Raw genomic sequence first — 16115 nt, 5'->3', positions numbered from 1 at the left:
GCGCACGGGTTGCGTCAAGGGTTGAACGGCGGTGCCGGGGGTGCTGCGGTGAGCGCTGTAATATTCGTTTGAAGTGATGGCTGGCGCTGGCGTTATAGGTGACCCGTACAAATATGTTTCTATGCGTGCGTTAGGCGCGCGTCATGTTTAATGCGCGCGATCCAACGAGTCGGCGTTATAGCAAGCGCCGGTATTGAAAAATCTTGCCGGTGAAAGGACGAGGCGGTAGCTGCGGGCACCGCAGCGAGCACGCGGCAGACGAGAGAGTTGAGCGTTTTAGTGCTGGGTACCTAAGTGGCTTGCGTACCCAGGACGTATGGGCGGCGGTATTGCGCATGCGCGAATCCCCAAACAGATGCGTCGCAAGATCGCGGGGGCGATGGGGCGATGCGTCTGCGCGGCCATAAACAACGCTGCCACCACTGGCCTCCTAGCGGAGATGAGCTGCCCTGGTGCATCATGTTACCCGTGATGTCACTCACCTTCACGGCGAGCAAAGCCTAGGCTAGCCCGTGCCACCACTTTCACTTATAAGTTTTGAGCACAAATATTATAGTGGTGAGTCACTATACAAATATCTTGGCACAAATGCACCAAATCTCGGACAGCATGGATAGGCCGCTTTCTAAGGTCCACCTTCGCAGGAACTCACGGTATCCGCACTGCGGATACTCCAGCCGTCTAGTTAAAATAAGACAAAGTGCGAGCACCAATAGCGATTACATTGTTTCAGCCATATTGACAAGGCTAGAATCGCCTGGAACATAAAAACTAAAAATATGCAAGCCCTCCAATCAGCTGAATAGGTGGCGCCATCTAGCATGGCCGTAGTGAACCAGACAATCACTATATATTTTTTTCAGAAACACTGTGCATTGTACGTCTGGTGCGAAAACCACGCAGCGGCGTTATACAAATTAGTAGCATTTTTATTCAGTTTGACCTCTAAAACATTACGCGTAAGCCAAAATGTTCATGGCTGTGGTTGCACGCAGTGTCACAAGATGCCGACACTATCGTTACAGGAACCTTGTATTTTTCACTTTTTGCGATAAAAAAGTCTCGTGATTTTGCCGCAACGGTGATTCATTCCTATATAAGTTAAATCCAGTTTAAATTCAGTTAGCATAACCATTTATGGTTTGCGAAAACGCAAAGACGTACATGTTTACGCATGATGAGCTCAAAACATTGGTAGAGGCACATTCCGGTAGGACGGTAAACGCAAACTGGTACCCGATAACAGGTTAACATAATAAAGTATACATACAAGCTAAAAGTTACACAGAGTTACAAGTTACACTGTTGTTCTGTCGTCACGTTTGTCGGACTGCGTCCGGCCGTCTGAATTACTTGGCATCAACGGTGGCGGCTTCGGTCGCAAGTGTGGCGCATACGCAAAAGTTTTTTTTTTTGTTCCGTGTTGCTGACTGTCATAATATTTAAAAATAATTTATTGAAATTAGTTTACTTCCTGTCACTATGTAAGTTTAATTTAATATTTTAAATCGTAAACATACTACAATATAACTTACGTGACGATTAAGACGCTATGGCACTGCGAGCGCGTATGACCTTCGTGCTGCTAGCGTTTGCGTGAGCGCCTCTATAAGGCATTCCAGTTGGGCATGGGTTGGGTATGCAACGCCGCGCGCCCCCAAGCCCGCAACGTCCCAAGAGTTTGCGTACCCAGCACTAAAGCTCTCTAGTGGCGTCAGTGCGCACTGCGAAAGGAGCGTGACGGGAACGCACAGCAGTGGCGTGACCTACTTGGTTTCGGGCCAACACCTGCGGTGCGTTTATACGGAGGGACAGCGTTATACAGGCTAGTCAAAAAGATGCTTCGCATCTAAAATGACGCATTAGAAATCCGTCAATAAACGAAAAATATATATTTTAAATTATGCAGCTGAGATAAGTAAGCATAATTCCGCATTTATCAAATCGGATAAATAGACCGTAGAGGTCCACAAGCAATCACTGCACGAGTTGAACTAGACAATTATAACAAATTTAGTATATATTACAACGAGGTAACAAGAGAGGCAGTTTAAAATAAACCAGATGGTTAAACATAATCCGGTTAAAATCACGATAGTATTATGAAACACGCATTACGGCGTGCTTCAAGATACTATCGTAATTTTGGCACATGTAGCCCCAGCAACTTCTAACCATTGATGTATAAACACAGTGAACCGTTCAATTGCACCGAGACTATAATAATGAGGTGGCTATCTAGTTTAGGCCGCAGTATATAAAGTTTTTGTGATGTTTCAAAAATAGATTCATAAGGCTTAAAAGCTATAGGGCCGGGATTGGGGAAAAAGTTCGAGCTGGAGCGTTGGGTGTGGGAAGTGTGAGAAATCGGGACGAAATGTCATGTAGGTGCCCATAGAAGGTATTTCGCATTCCCCATATGTGATATACGGGTCCCGTCTCAAGGTGGCTTCATGCAAAGTTGCAAGAAACACATTGTTGCTGATCTCTAGAATGACTGCAGTGCTGACACCCATTTTGAAATACAGAATTCTTGTTCCATATTATGCTTACAGCATGCCCACTGCAGGATGAGCTTAAAAAGAGTAATTGTGACCAGACGCTTCTATTCATTTCACAAACTTATTGAGAAAGCAATAAGGGAAGACAACCATCAAGTGCGCTTCGGGCCGCTAATGACATATCCTCGAACCGCATTCTTGATACTGCTGCTATTGACGATATTACGTGAGGCACGTGGGCGCCGCCACATTGGGCTGTTAAAAGAATGTTTTGTGATTTTCAAAAGCACCGTTTGGATTAGTAGAGTTGTTAAGCTTAGAATGTACTAACCTGAACACATTTACTCGCACCAGGTATTGCAGTACTCGTGTAGTAGCTTCTAAAGATCTGAAACGGCAAAGCTAACAGCTTGATACGGTGGTACCGAAACCCATCTGTCAAATAGTCTGTACTGCAGCTCGCACACCGTATGCTGCGGTGCGTCGGCCTAACGTACCTTCGTATGTAATTTCCTGAAACGTAGAGTTCTAGTCACTTCAGATTTATTCATTTTTTTGTTTTTTACATCTATAAATCCGTGACTTAATCCGTCATCTATAAATCCATGACCTTTTATCCGTGACCTATGCGGGATGTTCTCTGATATAGTTTTGCGTTTTTGTTTTGTTATTTCCATATAATGTGCGTCTTGAGCGTACAGTGTGAAGCTTATTTCCGCATATGTTCTTTGTACATGCCAGATATGTAACCCCAACTCCTGTCTTGGCCCCTGGGCTGACAGTATGAATACAAAAAAATAAATAAATAAATAAATAAAATAAATGATATGGGGCATCAACTTTTTGTACGTACGAAATCTATTTCGGCAAATCACTGTAAAATCGGGTAACTTATGACCAAAGTGTGGCCAAATGCAATTAGACAATTAGATAAGGGCCATTCCTTTACAATCACGGTCTATGAAGTGAGCACAACCAAAGTATTGCATTACACAGGAGGTTTGCGGCTGGACTGTTCCAGAGTTCGGAATCCCCGTTGCACACACTGGCAAGTGTAGAAGCGAAAACAAAATAAAATATGGAAAACAAAACACTCGCTAATAAGTGCCTCTAATTGCGTGCAACATATAAAATATGAGAAAAAACTTTGACAGTTCCAGTTGGCGGACACCGATGACACAGTGAAGCTGCTTGGTGGCGTGCACTGGGTTTGAACTATGTGGGAATCTAGTGGGAAGAATAGTGGGAGCAGTCGTGGGCATTGTGAGGAGTTGTGAGAGGTAGTAGAAGGAGTGGTACATATGTGCAGTGGGATTTAGTACCCACTTTCTGTGACGAAATAGCACTGCGACCTGTGATCTGTGACGTCCCCCAAAAACGGAATGATCGACTAAGGGCAGTCTCGCTTTTCAAAGCATGCATGCCGATCATATGTGCGTTTTTCAGCCTTATACACTGTCACCTTATACAACAGTGTGCACAAATTTCCCGATGTGTGACGTGTTGCAGAATGCGCATGATTGAATAAGCCGGGATTACTTTTATAATGAACTTAAGTGGAAATACAATTGGAATCAATGCACTCTGGTGTTGACGACATGTGTCGTTGATTCGGTAGAACAAAGCCGCGAGAAGTATTTCTGCAGAGCAGCAGGCAGACAAGCACAGGAATGCACGGTCGCTGGAGGTGAGGGTATTGTTCTCGTCATCTCACAAGAGGCACAAATTTAACAAAAAAGCGGTGCAGCTGATTCCTGATTTCGCACAAGAAGGAACTCAGCCCACAACCCAAGATAACGCTCAAGAACACGCGCATTTTTTTTCAGATGCGTGTAAAAAAAGCCCGAAGTGGAATCCATGGATGTTCTATGATAACTCGTGGACACTTGGATTTCGGTGAATTCCACGTCGCAGATTCTCCTAAAAGAAATGCTACGCTAGTTCGATGCAGCTGGCCCGGTCATATTCAGGCCGTGGTGGGGGAATTTTGATCAAGGTGAAATGCCAGAGGCCCATGTACTCTGCCATGTCTGTGCACGTTGAAGAACACTAGATGGTCGAATGTTTTCAGAGCTCTTCACTACAGCATGCCTTATAGTAATACTGTGGTTTTAGCACGTTAAGCCACTGATATTGTTTCAATAGTTGCATAGCAGGTATTGCAAGGAGATATACGTTGAAGGCGCGCCCACAATGTGAGGTTGAGTTGAGAACACAATTGTCGAGACGACAGAAGATTGGCCGCATTGATAAACACGGCGGCGCTATTTCGTTTCCCGTCCGCTCGTACTTCACGCTCAGGCTTAGGAATATGTCTGCGTTTTCTGGTATTCAGCGCGCACACGTTTGGTGGATCGTTTCAGCACATGCGGTTGCTGCGCGCTATTCTTGGCAAGCACAAATATCTTTTGGAAAGGTAAAACAAACAGGTAAAAAAAATAATGGTATCCATACACAAAGTATGCGAGAGAATCCCGAAAGTCTGTTTTCAATCCTCATGTCAGACATGGCGGAAGGAATACGTGTCAAGTTCATGAAGCTTCTACCTCGAAAACACTCGCACCATCGTCTAGCGAAAAAGCAGCTAAACTTTAAAAGAGTTGACTGTTGGGTGAGATGGTGGTTTGACATAAAAATCATCGTGAGTGCGCTACTAAACACGGCACGCAGGAACAGCCAGACAGCCTCTTCCTGTGTGTGTCTTGCAAAGTTGCGCTCTCACGACGATCCTCGTCAGTCTCTTACTGTGAGCCGTGTTTAGTTGCGCTCTCACGATGATTTCTATGTCAAAGCAGCTACATATTTCGTCATTTGTGGCTTGTGCTTGGTGAGTCGCAAAACTTTCTCGCATACTTTTTTTTTCGCTGTGAAAGCGGCGCAGTTATTACGTGCATGCTGCTTCTTATATAAGAATTTCGCAAACGCAACACACTGCCCAGCTGCTGCGTATACTTGGTGGAAATCGCGCGTGCGCAGAAATTATTTGGTGCAACTTTGCATACGTGCAGCCACGGCCACGTTTGGGTAGAGTGCGCGAGCAGACAGGTTTCGCTCTCCAGGGGGAAACCCTGAGGCAGGTGCAGCCTTTCAAGTCATGTATCAGGAGCCTGCGTGGCCTGGTTGTCAGTCTAACCACGTCAGAGCTCAATACTGCCTCAAGGTTTCACCCCGCAGAGCAAAAACCATCTGCTCGTGTGCACTACACAGACGTGGCCGAGGTGTACGCACAATATGATCACAAAGGCATGGCATTCGCATGCGAAGCGCTTTGGAATGTGCGCTCTGTTGTTTCTTACCCTTTCTGTCAACTCAAAACACACGGGAACTTTTGTCTTTGGCGTCTGACGCGCCGTACATAACATGCGCCGACTGCATAGTATCATTTTTAGCGGCTGTGTCGTTCACACGAAAACCCAACAAACGTTTTTTTCTTTTTTTCCGGACTATGTGGTTAACAGCATATCGGACTATGTAGTCGCTCAGCATATCAGGAAATCGGAGTACGACAAAGAAACAGAAAAGCCTTAAACCCAGCAGAACGCGAGAGTCGCTGCAGGGTGCGTACCGGCTCGTACCGGGACTGTTTGCACTGTTGCGCAACAACGCTCCACGAACAAGTTCAGCACGCAGCACTCGGCCCTGTCGCGCACGAAAAGCCTGGAAACCGTGTGCTTGCCATATTTTACTGCATGCCAACGTACCAAGTTTACGCCGGCACAACAACTATGAGCAGAAGCGAGCCAGCGTGGAGAGCACATGACTGGGTATTTGATGTTTTGTCTGCCCTGTACCGGTTTGTTTGCCCCATAAACGGGACGTCACTTGCGCCAAATTTTTTGCGATGCATTGGGGTACAATAGGTCCTTTCCTGAGCTTTCCTACGTCTTAAATGTTTGAGAAGAATTTCGCCTTTTTAAGGAGAACGTCTGCAACACCCGCTCGGCTGTGCTATATCAGTTTGTTTCCTTACATAGAGGAAAATGAAAAAATACACGTAAAATGATTGTGTTAGAGACAATATGGTGATAAGATGAGATGGAGCTGCATACCGTTAAAAGCTAACGCTGAATTTAAAGTGGACAATAATGGCCACACTCTTGTGATTTCATGATCTGAGCTCTACATTAAATAACAAAAGCTCACTAATGTTTATAATGTTTATTTTAACTAAATCCCAATTCCAGCTTGTCCATGCGTATTTACATTCTTGCTATTATAAATACGCATCACATGCCGTCCGCCCATATGCCAGCACTCATAATTCAAAACAAGTTAGACGAAGAAGAAGGAAGATACAGTGCTCCTTTTTGTTCTGAATCACCATTGTTAGTCACAGTTGTGTGTGTCTTGTTTTTTTTTAAATACTCGCTTCATTTGCGAAATGTTTTGTCAATAAATGAGGCTTAGTTCAATCAAATGAAATGAACTACTCTCAGGCATGGCTGTTTTTAGGTGTGCTAAATTGCAGTAACAAATTATTCACTATGGGTTCCATAGGAGTGGCACGGATGGCATTGCTATGCTCTTCCTTCGTCATAATAAGCACTTCCGTGGCACATCAGCCCTTGTTGCGTTTTCTACCATCTATTTGTGCGAATATTCTCATCGTAGCATCGTTGCGTGGTAAAACTTACAGGGTTCTCTATGCGTTCACCTAATATGAATCAAAGGTGAAAACCTTATTCTTGTTATTTTTTTACAGCTCTTGTAATGGCCATCTCCGACCCCATGTGAAAGCTTTCGGTTCTGAGCTTCAACTCTTCCCTCTTTTCGAACTCTTTTTTCACCCTCTTAGCCCCTACCGTCCAAGCGTAGGGTTGCAAACCGGTAGCCTGTCTAGTTGATCTTCATGCCTTTCTTTATTCTTCTTTCTCCTCGCTCTTACTTCTCCGAAGTTTACTTTGCACTAGCTGCCACCACGATAGGAGGCATTGCTAGCTTTTGGCACGTTACCCGGTTTTGCACTGACTTTCGTTACCGGAAACATTTCTCCTAGCGATGACAGCACGTGATGACGTAATAAATATGTGGCGTAGTAGTTGCGTTCTGAATCTTAGCTACTGGTGTCACCGAGTGGTGGCGTCATTGCGTGATGACGTTTTCCATAACTCGTGCTCACGCCTACAGTCCTTTTTTGCGTTTGATCAGTTTATTTAAGGAATCGGCACGTTTTCACCAGTGCACTCAATCAGTCTACTCACAGTGGGATGCTGCTCCCTTGCGAGGTGTACAAAAACACACAATGCTTATATTGAAAGGCTGGCTACCCCGCATAGTTCTGAATTTCGCGGCTGAGCGCGCTTTACGTGAGGAACTTCAGTGAAGTAGGAATTAGCCCCGAGAACGAACACTGGCGTCCCTGCAGTCATGGCGAAGTGACGCAACGGCAAGGACTCGCCTGCTCCGCCACCGACGCATGGCGATGATCGCCGTGCACCCACTCTTCAGCGATACGCTGATTATTTCGTCACAATAACGAGTGGCATGTCCCTAAGGGTACAAAGTGAAAGTATTTCTTGCTGTTAAAAGTTAACTAGGCTGCAAAAACTAGAATCCATTTTGAAAAAAAGGTGCAGAACAGCGAGATATTAGTTGTTTTCACCATGCACGTACTCCACGAAATTATTTATAAGAAAATATTCGTGCTAAATTGTTCTGAATTCATTAAAACTTGGCTTAGACTACGCGAGTAGACATTTGAGTCGAAGTATTGCAACTAAAATTTGGAAGTTTTCAGTTTACTAACAGCATTGCTATTTACCGTGTAAGTTATGTCTGCCTCTGCAGTTATTGTAGCTCAATAAAATGAATTCCGCTTTGGGATGCAGGAGACTGTCTTTATTTGGATATGTATATATTACACAATCACTTATTGCAGTGAAAAATATGGTAACCCTGTAAAGCACAGATTTTTTTCGCAAAATCTGAAACGTCGGTATACTCGGACCTCGCGGACATATTTCTCCTTATCAGTCGTCAGGAGTGCATAGTCGCACAACCTGACTTACGGGAACCACGTCATAAACGCTAGTGTTCACTTCCCGTAGGAGCACTGCTGATAGCAATCGTTTGCGAAGCAAATGCCAGAAAGTCGAAATTAACTATTTCATCGACGGACTCCCCTTTGTGGCCCACGTGACAATCAAACGTCCTTTGCCTCAATAAGGCAACGATTAGTCTCGCACATTAAGTTAATATACAGATCGATGCTGTTTTGGAGTAATCACGCGTAAAAAACATTTATTCATCAGGTGGCTTTTTGAACTGGTACTCACAAGCTTGACGGCATAGTTGCTAGGATATGTTGCATGCAGTGAACTATGTGGAATCTGTAGCATTTTCTGCAATTTACCTCTGCTTGGTTTTCTAGCGAAAAAGAGCACCAAAATTATTACAAAAAACATGAAGCTAAATGACGTGATCAAAGCTGAGCAACTACATACAAGAAAGTCTAACGCGCGGTGGTATTCTCGGGAGAGCACAAAAAAAGCGGCCAGGAGTTACTCGGTTGCGTCCGATGCATATACAAATTGTGGAAGCAAAACAATTACATCTTTTTAAAGGGATTTGTTGTGAACAACGCGACCTGAAATTCAAGTATGCTGTCGTATACGTTTCAGAAGCGCGACATGATTGCGAGGCACGCTGCAGAGTAATTGTGGTCACCGTGCAATTTTTTATTTTGCTGCACATGCGTCATCATGCTGTTCATCCCCGTCATATCGCGGCTGGGCTGATGAGGTCGAGAATCGAAGCCATCTTCGAGGTACGCAGCGAGACACCATAACAAATCTTATTGAAGCCTGTACGCTGAAACAAAGGCACCGTTGGCAATTCTACCGAAATAAAAATGTTAGGTTTTGCATGATCTTACCAGGAACATCTTTGATGCTGCTTTCGTCATTTATTTTAGGCGTGAGACAAGCAAAAAGTGAACGCTGGCAGCGCAACTGCGTTCGAAGCGAGCGTGTGTGATGCATACGCGCGCCGCAGCATGATTCGAATAGTCCATGCCATGACGTCATGCAAGCCTCCCGCTAGGTGGCGCCACTCCAACTTCTCGGGGTTATTAGGCTATGAGTCCCACATCTATATTCGAAAACCACCATTAGGGCAGGTTTTGCTTCAATAAGTACTCCATTTTACGTTTATATGTAAGAAACTCGTGACATATATTGTCAAAAGCCTTGGTAATGTTCAAAAAGACATAGGCGGACAAACAACTATTGTCAAGAATGTGATAAAGGCTAAAAGTAAAAAAAGAAGGTTTGTTTCACAAGCTAAACTCTTAGGGACATGGTGTGGATTTGTGGAAAGGTAACTACTGTATTGCAGTTTTTCCTAAGTGTGCGTATAGAATATGTAAAAGAACTTTGCAGGGAATGCTGATAAAATGGTTGGAAAAGTTGTTGAGGCGTAAATTTCTGCTGCTGGACATGCGAATTAAGCCCACCTTCCCAACCTTCTTGTCGAGGAATGAAAGAACAAGACATAATGCGACTCATTCAGGCATTTGTTATCAGTTGCATAACCTATAGCTTTCCTTACCTGAGGGTCTTGAAAGCAGACGAGCACAAAATCGACAGTCATGCGTTTGGGTCTCAAGAAGGCTCTGAACGTTCCACCGTGGACCCTCATAGAACGTCAACTTCAAATGGGGCTCCACAATACCATATCAGAAATATTTCATGCACACCACACGAATCAAGTCAAGTGCCTCGCCATCACTAAAAAGGGACAGACAACACTATCAGAACTTGGCATCGAAGCTATCAATGAGATAAGGGGAAAACAACGTGTCCCACGTCATTGGAGGCATGACTTTGTCATCAAACCACTACCACGCAACATGCATCGTCATTTCCACAAACATTGAAGTCAAGCACGGGCAAAACTGTACGAGAACTACTCAGTTACTGAGGGCGCCTTCTTTGTCCATGCAGCTGGACCAGTCAACGGCAAATATACAGCAAGTGTCATTCATTGTGGATAGCAGGTTGATTGTATATAAACCCCGGACACAGACATAACTAGTATGGAAGAAGCAGGAATCGCCCTCGCCCTACAAAACCTAAGGTCCACATTCGTTCTAACAGATTCCAGAGCAGCCTACTGAATTTTTTGTAAAGGCTACTTTCGCCCTATTGCACATCGAATTCTTACACAATTCTCATCCACACGCTCAGAGGGCGAATGGAAACAGCTGATATGGAGACCCGGCACTGCGTATTTAGAGGCAATGAGCTCGCCCATACCTCGGCCCGAGAATTACTCTTGTGGACCTCCAACCGCAGCATATCGCACCCACCCTCGACTATGCGTATGGACCCACTCCTAACATGGACCGATATTCTAGAACATCAAAGACTCGAAAGGCGGAAACTTCTGCCCCCGGGAGTGAAGCTCATTAAATCTCATGTAGCGTCACGTCGCCTGCAGACCTTGTCTTACCTAAATCTATAAATACTGTCCAAGGAAGGAAGGAAGTATGTTTATTTACAGAAAGGCAGAGAGGTCGGCCTGAGTGATAGTTTGCTCTAGCCTGCTACTCTACACTGGGGGAAGGGAAAGGGGAAAAGAAAGATTAATGGATGACGATGGTGAGATAGAGAGGTGAGTATGTAGTGTTCTTTCTAGCGGAGACACATTTTAGAGCCGCGCACATAGACCAGTTGTTTCTAAAAAGGTAATAACTGCTCTTGTGACCGCAGTTGCACTGTTGGTGTCTGGCCAAGGGCCCAACATGGTCTCATCAGTTAATGACCTACTGCGATATTGTTCAGTAGAAAAAATCAGTGTTTGTCGTTCACGTGCGTATGCTGGGCAGACACAAAATATGTGCTCAAGTGTTTCTGGCACATCACAGTGTTCACAACTAGGACCGGTGTCACTGCGACCGATGATATGTGCGTAACGTCTAGTGTACGCTACACCAAGACGAATGCGGTGGATCATACTTGTGAGTTGCCGTTTCAATTTAGGAGGCATGCGGAACCTCATTTCCGGGTCCCATTTGTGAAGTCGCTGGTGTCGCCGTTCCGGTTTGGTCCAGTGCTGAAGTGTGTAGCTGCGCATCACGCAGCGAAGCAGGGCGTTCGTGTCAGCTCGTGAAAACGCAATGCGTACTTCAGGGGCACTGCTTAAGGCATTTTTAGCATGAGCGTCTGCCTCTTCGTTTCCCACCACGCCGCAATGAGCGGGAATCCACTGAAAAGTTATAAGATGGCCATTTGTTGAAGCAAGCTGAATAAGTTCTGTGATTTCTATTGCCAAGCAGTAATATGGACCTTGCTTCATGATGCAATTAATGGTTTGCAAAGCGGGTTTGGCATCACAGAAAATCGTCCAGGCTCGAGGTCGCTCTCCCGAAATAAACCTTATTGCATCTCGGATAGCGACAAGCTCTGCGGCAGTTGATGTGGTTTTATGGTCCACTTTAAATCGACGAGCGATATCCATGTCTGGGATGACAAAGGCTGCGGCGGAGGTGTTTAGCGTGGTGGATCCGTCGGTGTACACGTGCAGAGAATCACTGTACGTTGTATAAATGTGATATAGTGTTAGTTGTCTGAGGCCAACAGAAGAAATGAGCGACTTCTTCGTAATTCCAGGTATCGTAAAAGAGATAGGTGGTTTAGGCAGAATCCATGGTGCCACTGCAGGGGCATTTGGTGGAGAAAACCTTGGTGGTATAATATTTTCATGCCGCAATATTACTTTTGAGAAACTGCAATCTGGGTGAGTGGCGGGTAGTACTGACAGTGGGTGCTGTCTGTGTCTGCTCAGTAATCGTAGGTGAACTCTAAGTGGCTCGCAGAGCATGTATACACTGATGGGACAAGCCCGAGCCTCTGCGATTGTCCCATTTGTTGAAGTGCAGCGTGGTAGACCCAAGCATTTTCGTAAGCATTGAGCTTGAACACTCTCGAGTGTCTTCACACAACTAGGTCCCATATTGGAAAGCACCGGCATGCTGTATCGAATGTATCCCACAAATAGAGCATTGTATAATTGAAGTAGCGATGATTCTGATGGGCCCCATCTTGCTCCTGCTACGTGGCGAAGAATGAGAGCAAAGCTCTTCAATTTAGATTTAAGTACGGCGACATGCCTCGTCCACGATAGATCTCTGTGTACGACAACCCCAAGGAACTTGTGGTGCGTTACAGCAGGTATCGCTGTCCCATTAATAAATATCGGGTATTGCGACATATGCTTGCGCGTGAACGCAAGCACTGCACATTTGTCGATTGAAAGAGTAAGCCCCTGACGTCGTAGATATTTGTATGTGATCGTCACTGCACGCTGTAGTCGAGCTCGCAATTGCGGACGAGTAGTTCCGGATGCCCATATGCATATGTCATCAGCGTATGCAGTGATCTTCACCGTGCTGGGAAGTTCTGCTGCTAGGCCGATCATTGTGACATTGAATAGGATCGGGCTGAGAACTCCTCCTTGGGGAACACCACGATGAACCTTATATCGATCGGTGTCTCCGTTACTTGTCGTCATGTAAATGGTGGGGTCCCTAAGGTAGCTAAAAATCCAAGCGTACAGTCGTCCACCGATGTCGAAATCTTCCAGTGCGTCAAGGATCGCATAATGCAGCACATTATCGTAGACACCCTTAATGTCTAAGAAGACCGCCACCACTAGTCTGCGTCGGCTTCTTTCCTCTTCAACGCTGGTGATAAAGTCGACCACACCATCAATGGCAGATCGGCCTTTTCTGAAGCCGTTCATAAATGCAGGAAAGGAGTTGTTGCTCTCTAGAAGCCACTCTAATCGAGCCAGTACCATTCTTTCCATCACTTTTCCGACGCAGCTGGCTAACGCGATTGGTCTGTAGGAAGAAAGTGCATAAAGACACTTTCCCGGCTTGAGCAGTGCAATAATGCGACTGCATTTCCAGTTAGCTGGGACTTCTCTTGACTCCCATGGGGTGTTATAATGAGATAACAGGATATGTCGTGCTTCTGTATCAAGATGGTTGAGTGCAGCATGCGTGATTCCGTCAGGTCCTGGTGCCGATGATCGGCGGGAGGCAGATATCGCAGCGTCAAGCTCATGTATTGTAAAACGTACATCAAGGCGCTCGTCAGACGATGGAGGCACAATGGTAGTAAGAAGCTAATTAGTGGCAAGATCATCAGTGGTGTCCACGATGAGGCTACAGTAGTCGCTGGCTATCTCAACTTCTGTCCGTCCCTGATGTAGAGCAACGGCTTGAAATGGTTGATGTTGTTGGGGAGTTGTCTGCAAACTTCGTACCACCCGCCAGATCTTAGATAGAGGTTGCCTGGGGTCCAGAGATCCACAGAAATTTCTCCAACGTTGCCTGTCAATCTTGTCAAGATGCCGAAGAACATGTCGTTGAGCTCGACGACAGGCGGAAAGGTCTGAAGGTGACTTCGTTCGTCTGTATCGTCGTTCGGCACGGCGACGGATTGCACGAAGGGCCTCGTATTGGGAGTCAACTGCTGATCTCTGCATCGGTAGGTTAACCTGTTTGGTTGTGTCACGCAGTGAAGAAGCAATGATGTCTTCTACCTCGGATGGATCAGTCGTGTGTTCACAGCCAGACTTGACAGATGCCTTGAACAGTGTCCAGTCGGTTTGACGGATGTAGCGTGTGTGCGTGCGGCGAAACCACCTGAACTGAACATAGGTTGGAAGGTGGTCACTGCCGCGAGTGTCCAAATCTGTGCACCAACATGCGGAAGACAGAAGGTTTCTGGAAACGAAACAGAGGTCGAGGCAGCTGCTGTAGGACGTGCCACGAACAAATGTAGGTGATCCGTCGTTGCCCAGGCAGCACAGAAGGTTGGCCCAATATTGGGGATAGATCGGCATAGCCTGGCCCATGAACGGCCCAGTTTTCACAACGTACCGCCAAGATTGGCTGTGCCAGCCAAATAGAACGACGACATTGGACCAGCGTTCACAACGTACCCCCAATATTGGTTCTGCCAGCCGAATAGAACGGCTATGTTGGACCAGCATTAACAACATTCCGCCAATGATGGCTGTGCCAGTCTATTAGATTGGTTATATTGGGCCAGCTTTCAGAGCTTTCTGCCCATATAGGCTGTGCCGGCTGATTAGAACGGACATATCGGGCCAGGTTGTACAAGTAGCAGCCAATATGGGCGGAGCCATCCAAAAAGACCGGCATTATTGGCCCGCCGTTTGACCGTTATTGCCGGCGTCAGCTGAAAAGTCAACATCACGATGTCATAATATTAGAATATGAGCCAATTTCTGCGGCTGCTGCTTTTTGGCGCTGTTTTGGCCCCAATTCACGCACCGATTTTTCAAGTTAGAGAGAGAGTAATATATGTGCCGGGCACAATATTAGAACTATCTTTTCGTCATTAAACCATGCCCCGCCACGGCGGTCTAGTGGCTAAAGTACTCGGCTGCGGACCCGCAGGTCGCGGGTTCAAATCACGGCTGCGGCGGCTGCATTTCCGATGGAGGCGGAAATGTTGTAGGCCCGTGTGCTCAGATTTGGGTGCACGTTAAAGAACCCCAGGTGGTCGAAATTTCCGGAGCCCTCCACTACGGCGTCTCTCATAATCATATGGTGGTATTGGGACGTTAAACCCCACATATCAATAAATCAATCAATAAACCATGCACAGTTCGTTGAAATGCATAATCGTTGGTTGAAGTTGTGCAAGGTAGACTTTTTAAGTGAGAAAAAATTACCGATCAAGTTTCTCTGTCAGACGTGACGTACGATGCGGTGATATCCGTACGTATGACGAAGCTGCTGCGGATACCGCTGTCTTACGCGTGCATGTAGACATCGAATATCTGACGCAAATCTTATCGTATCATGTGTCGGGCTAGCTATCTACGCGACCTATTCGAATCTGTTTTGCGTTCACAGCACAGTACGTGTTAACGGCACTTGCTGCTGCTTGACGTGTGGGAAGAGCGGGGGTCGTCAGTTGCGTTATGGTGACTGAATCATACAACATATGCAGTTGCCGTGATCTAACACACAGGCGCGCGTGTGCGCGCACGCACGCGCTATATTCATGCAACGACCACACGAATTCCCAACAACATCGCAGCGAACGGTTGGTAAGGTGTTGCGGAGTGTGTGGGCGTCGTAGCCAGCTCGTTGCGAACGTGAATTTCGGCGTGGAACGCTTCTTTTTTATGTACTTTTTTTACGTGTGCCCAAAACGGTAGGCTGCGCGATACGAGCAGTACGGCACACAAAAAAAGAAGAAACGTGAATGCATAGGGCAAATCGTTAATAACAAAAAAAAAACACGCACGCTCACGCCACTGCAGTGGCGTCAGCGTGCGTGTTTTTTTGTTATTAACGAAGCACATGTGCTTCCATAAAACATGACAGCCAAGAATGATGAAGTATTCATTTACATACAAATTACTATGAGTTGCTGAAACTCACGCAAAAGACCATAATTTTCTTCCTTGGATATTGATCGAGTGCCTTGGAATTATGCTATGTGAATTTGACACATCAACAGTGCATTATGATTCCCACCATAAGGGGCCACAATCTTTACAAGTAATAGAAGTACTCTTCCCACCTGATGTGCACCTAACGTAAAGAGGCCTTGTTTCTCAAGTTAG

At 45.8% G+C, this 16115-nt stretch overlaps 1 protein-coding gene across 1 annotated transcript in view; it reads left to right on the top strand.

Annotated features, from left to right (window-relative positions):
* Window positions 1-379: 379 nt before the first annotated feature.
* Window positions 380-16115, top strand: part of LOC142803064 (uncharacterized) — a 35347-nt gene continuing 19611 nt past the window's right edge. Inside the window, exon 1 of the mRNA XM_075888175.1 lies at window positions 380-452. Coding sequence (XP_075744290.1) covers window positions 380-452 — 73 coding nt within the window. The remainder of the gene's footprint in view (window positions 453-16115) is intronic.

This window comes from Rhipicephalus microplus, chromosome 3, assembly GCF_043290135.1.
Source record: "Rhipicephalus microplus isolate Deutch F79 chromosome 3, USDA_Rmic, whole genome shotgun sequence".
NCBI classification, from domain to species: Eukaryota; Metazoa; Arthropoda; class Arachnida; order Ixodida; family Ixodidae; genus Rhipicephalus; species Rhipicephalus microplus.
This window is presented reverse-complemented; position numbering and strand designations above follow the sequence as displayed.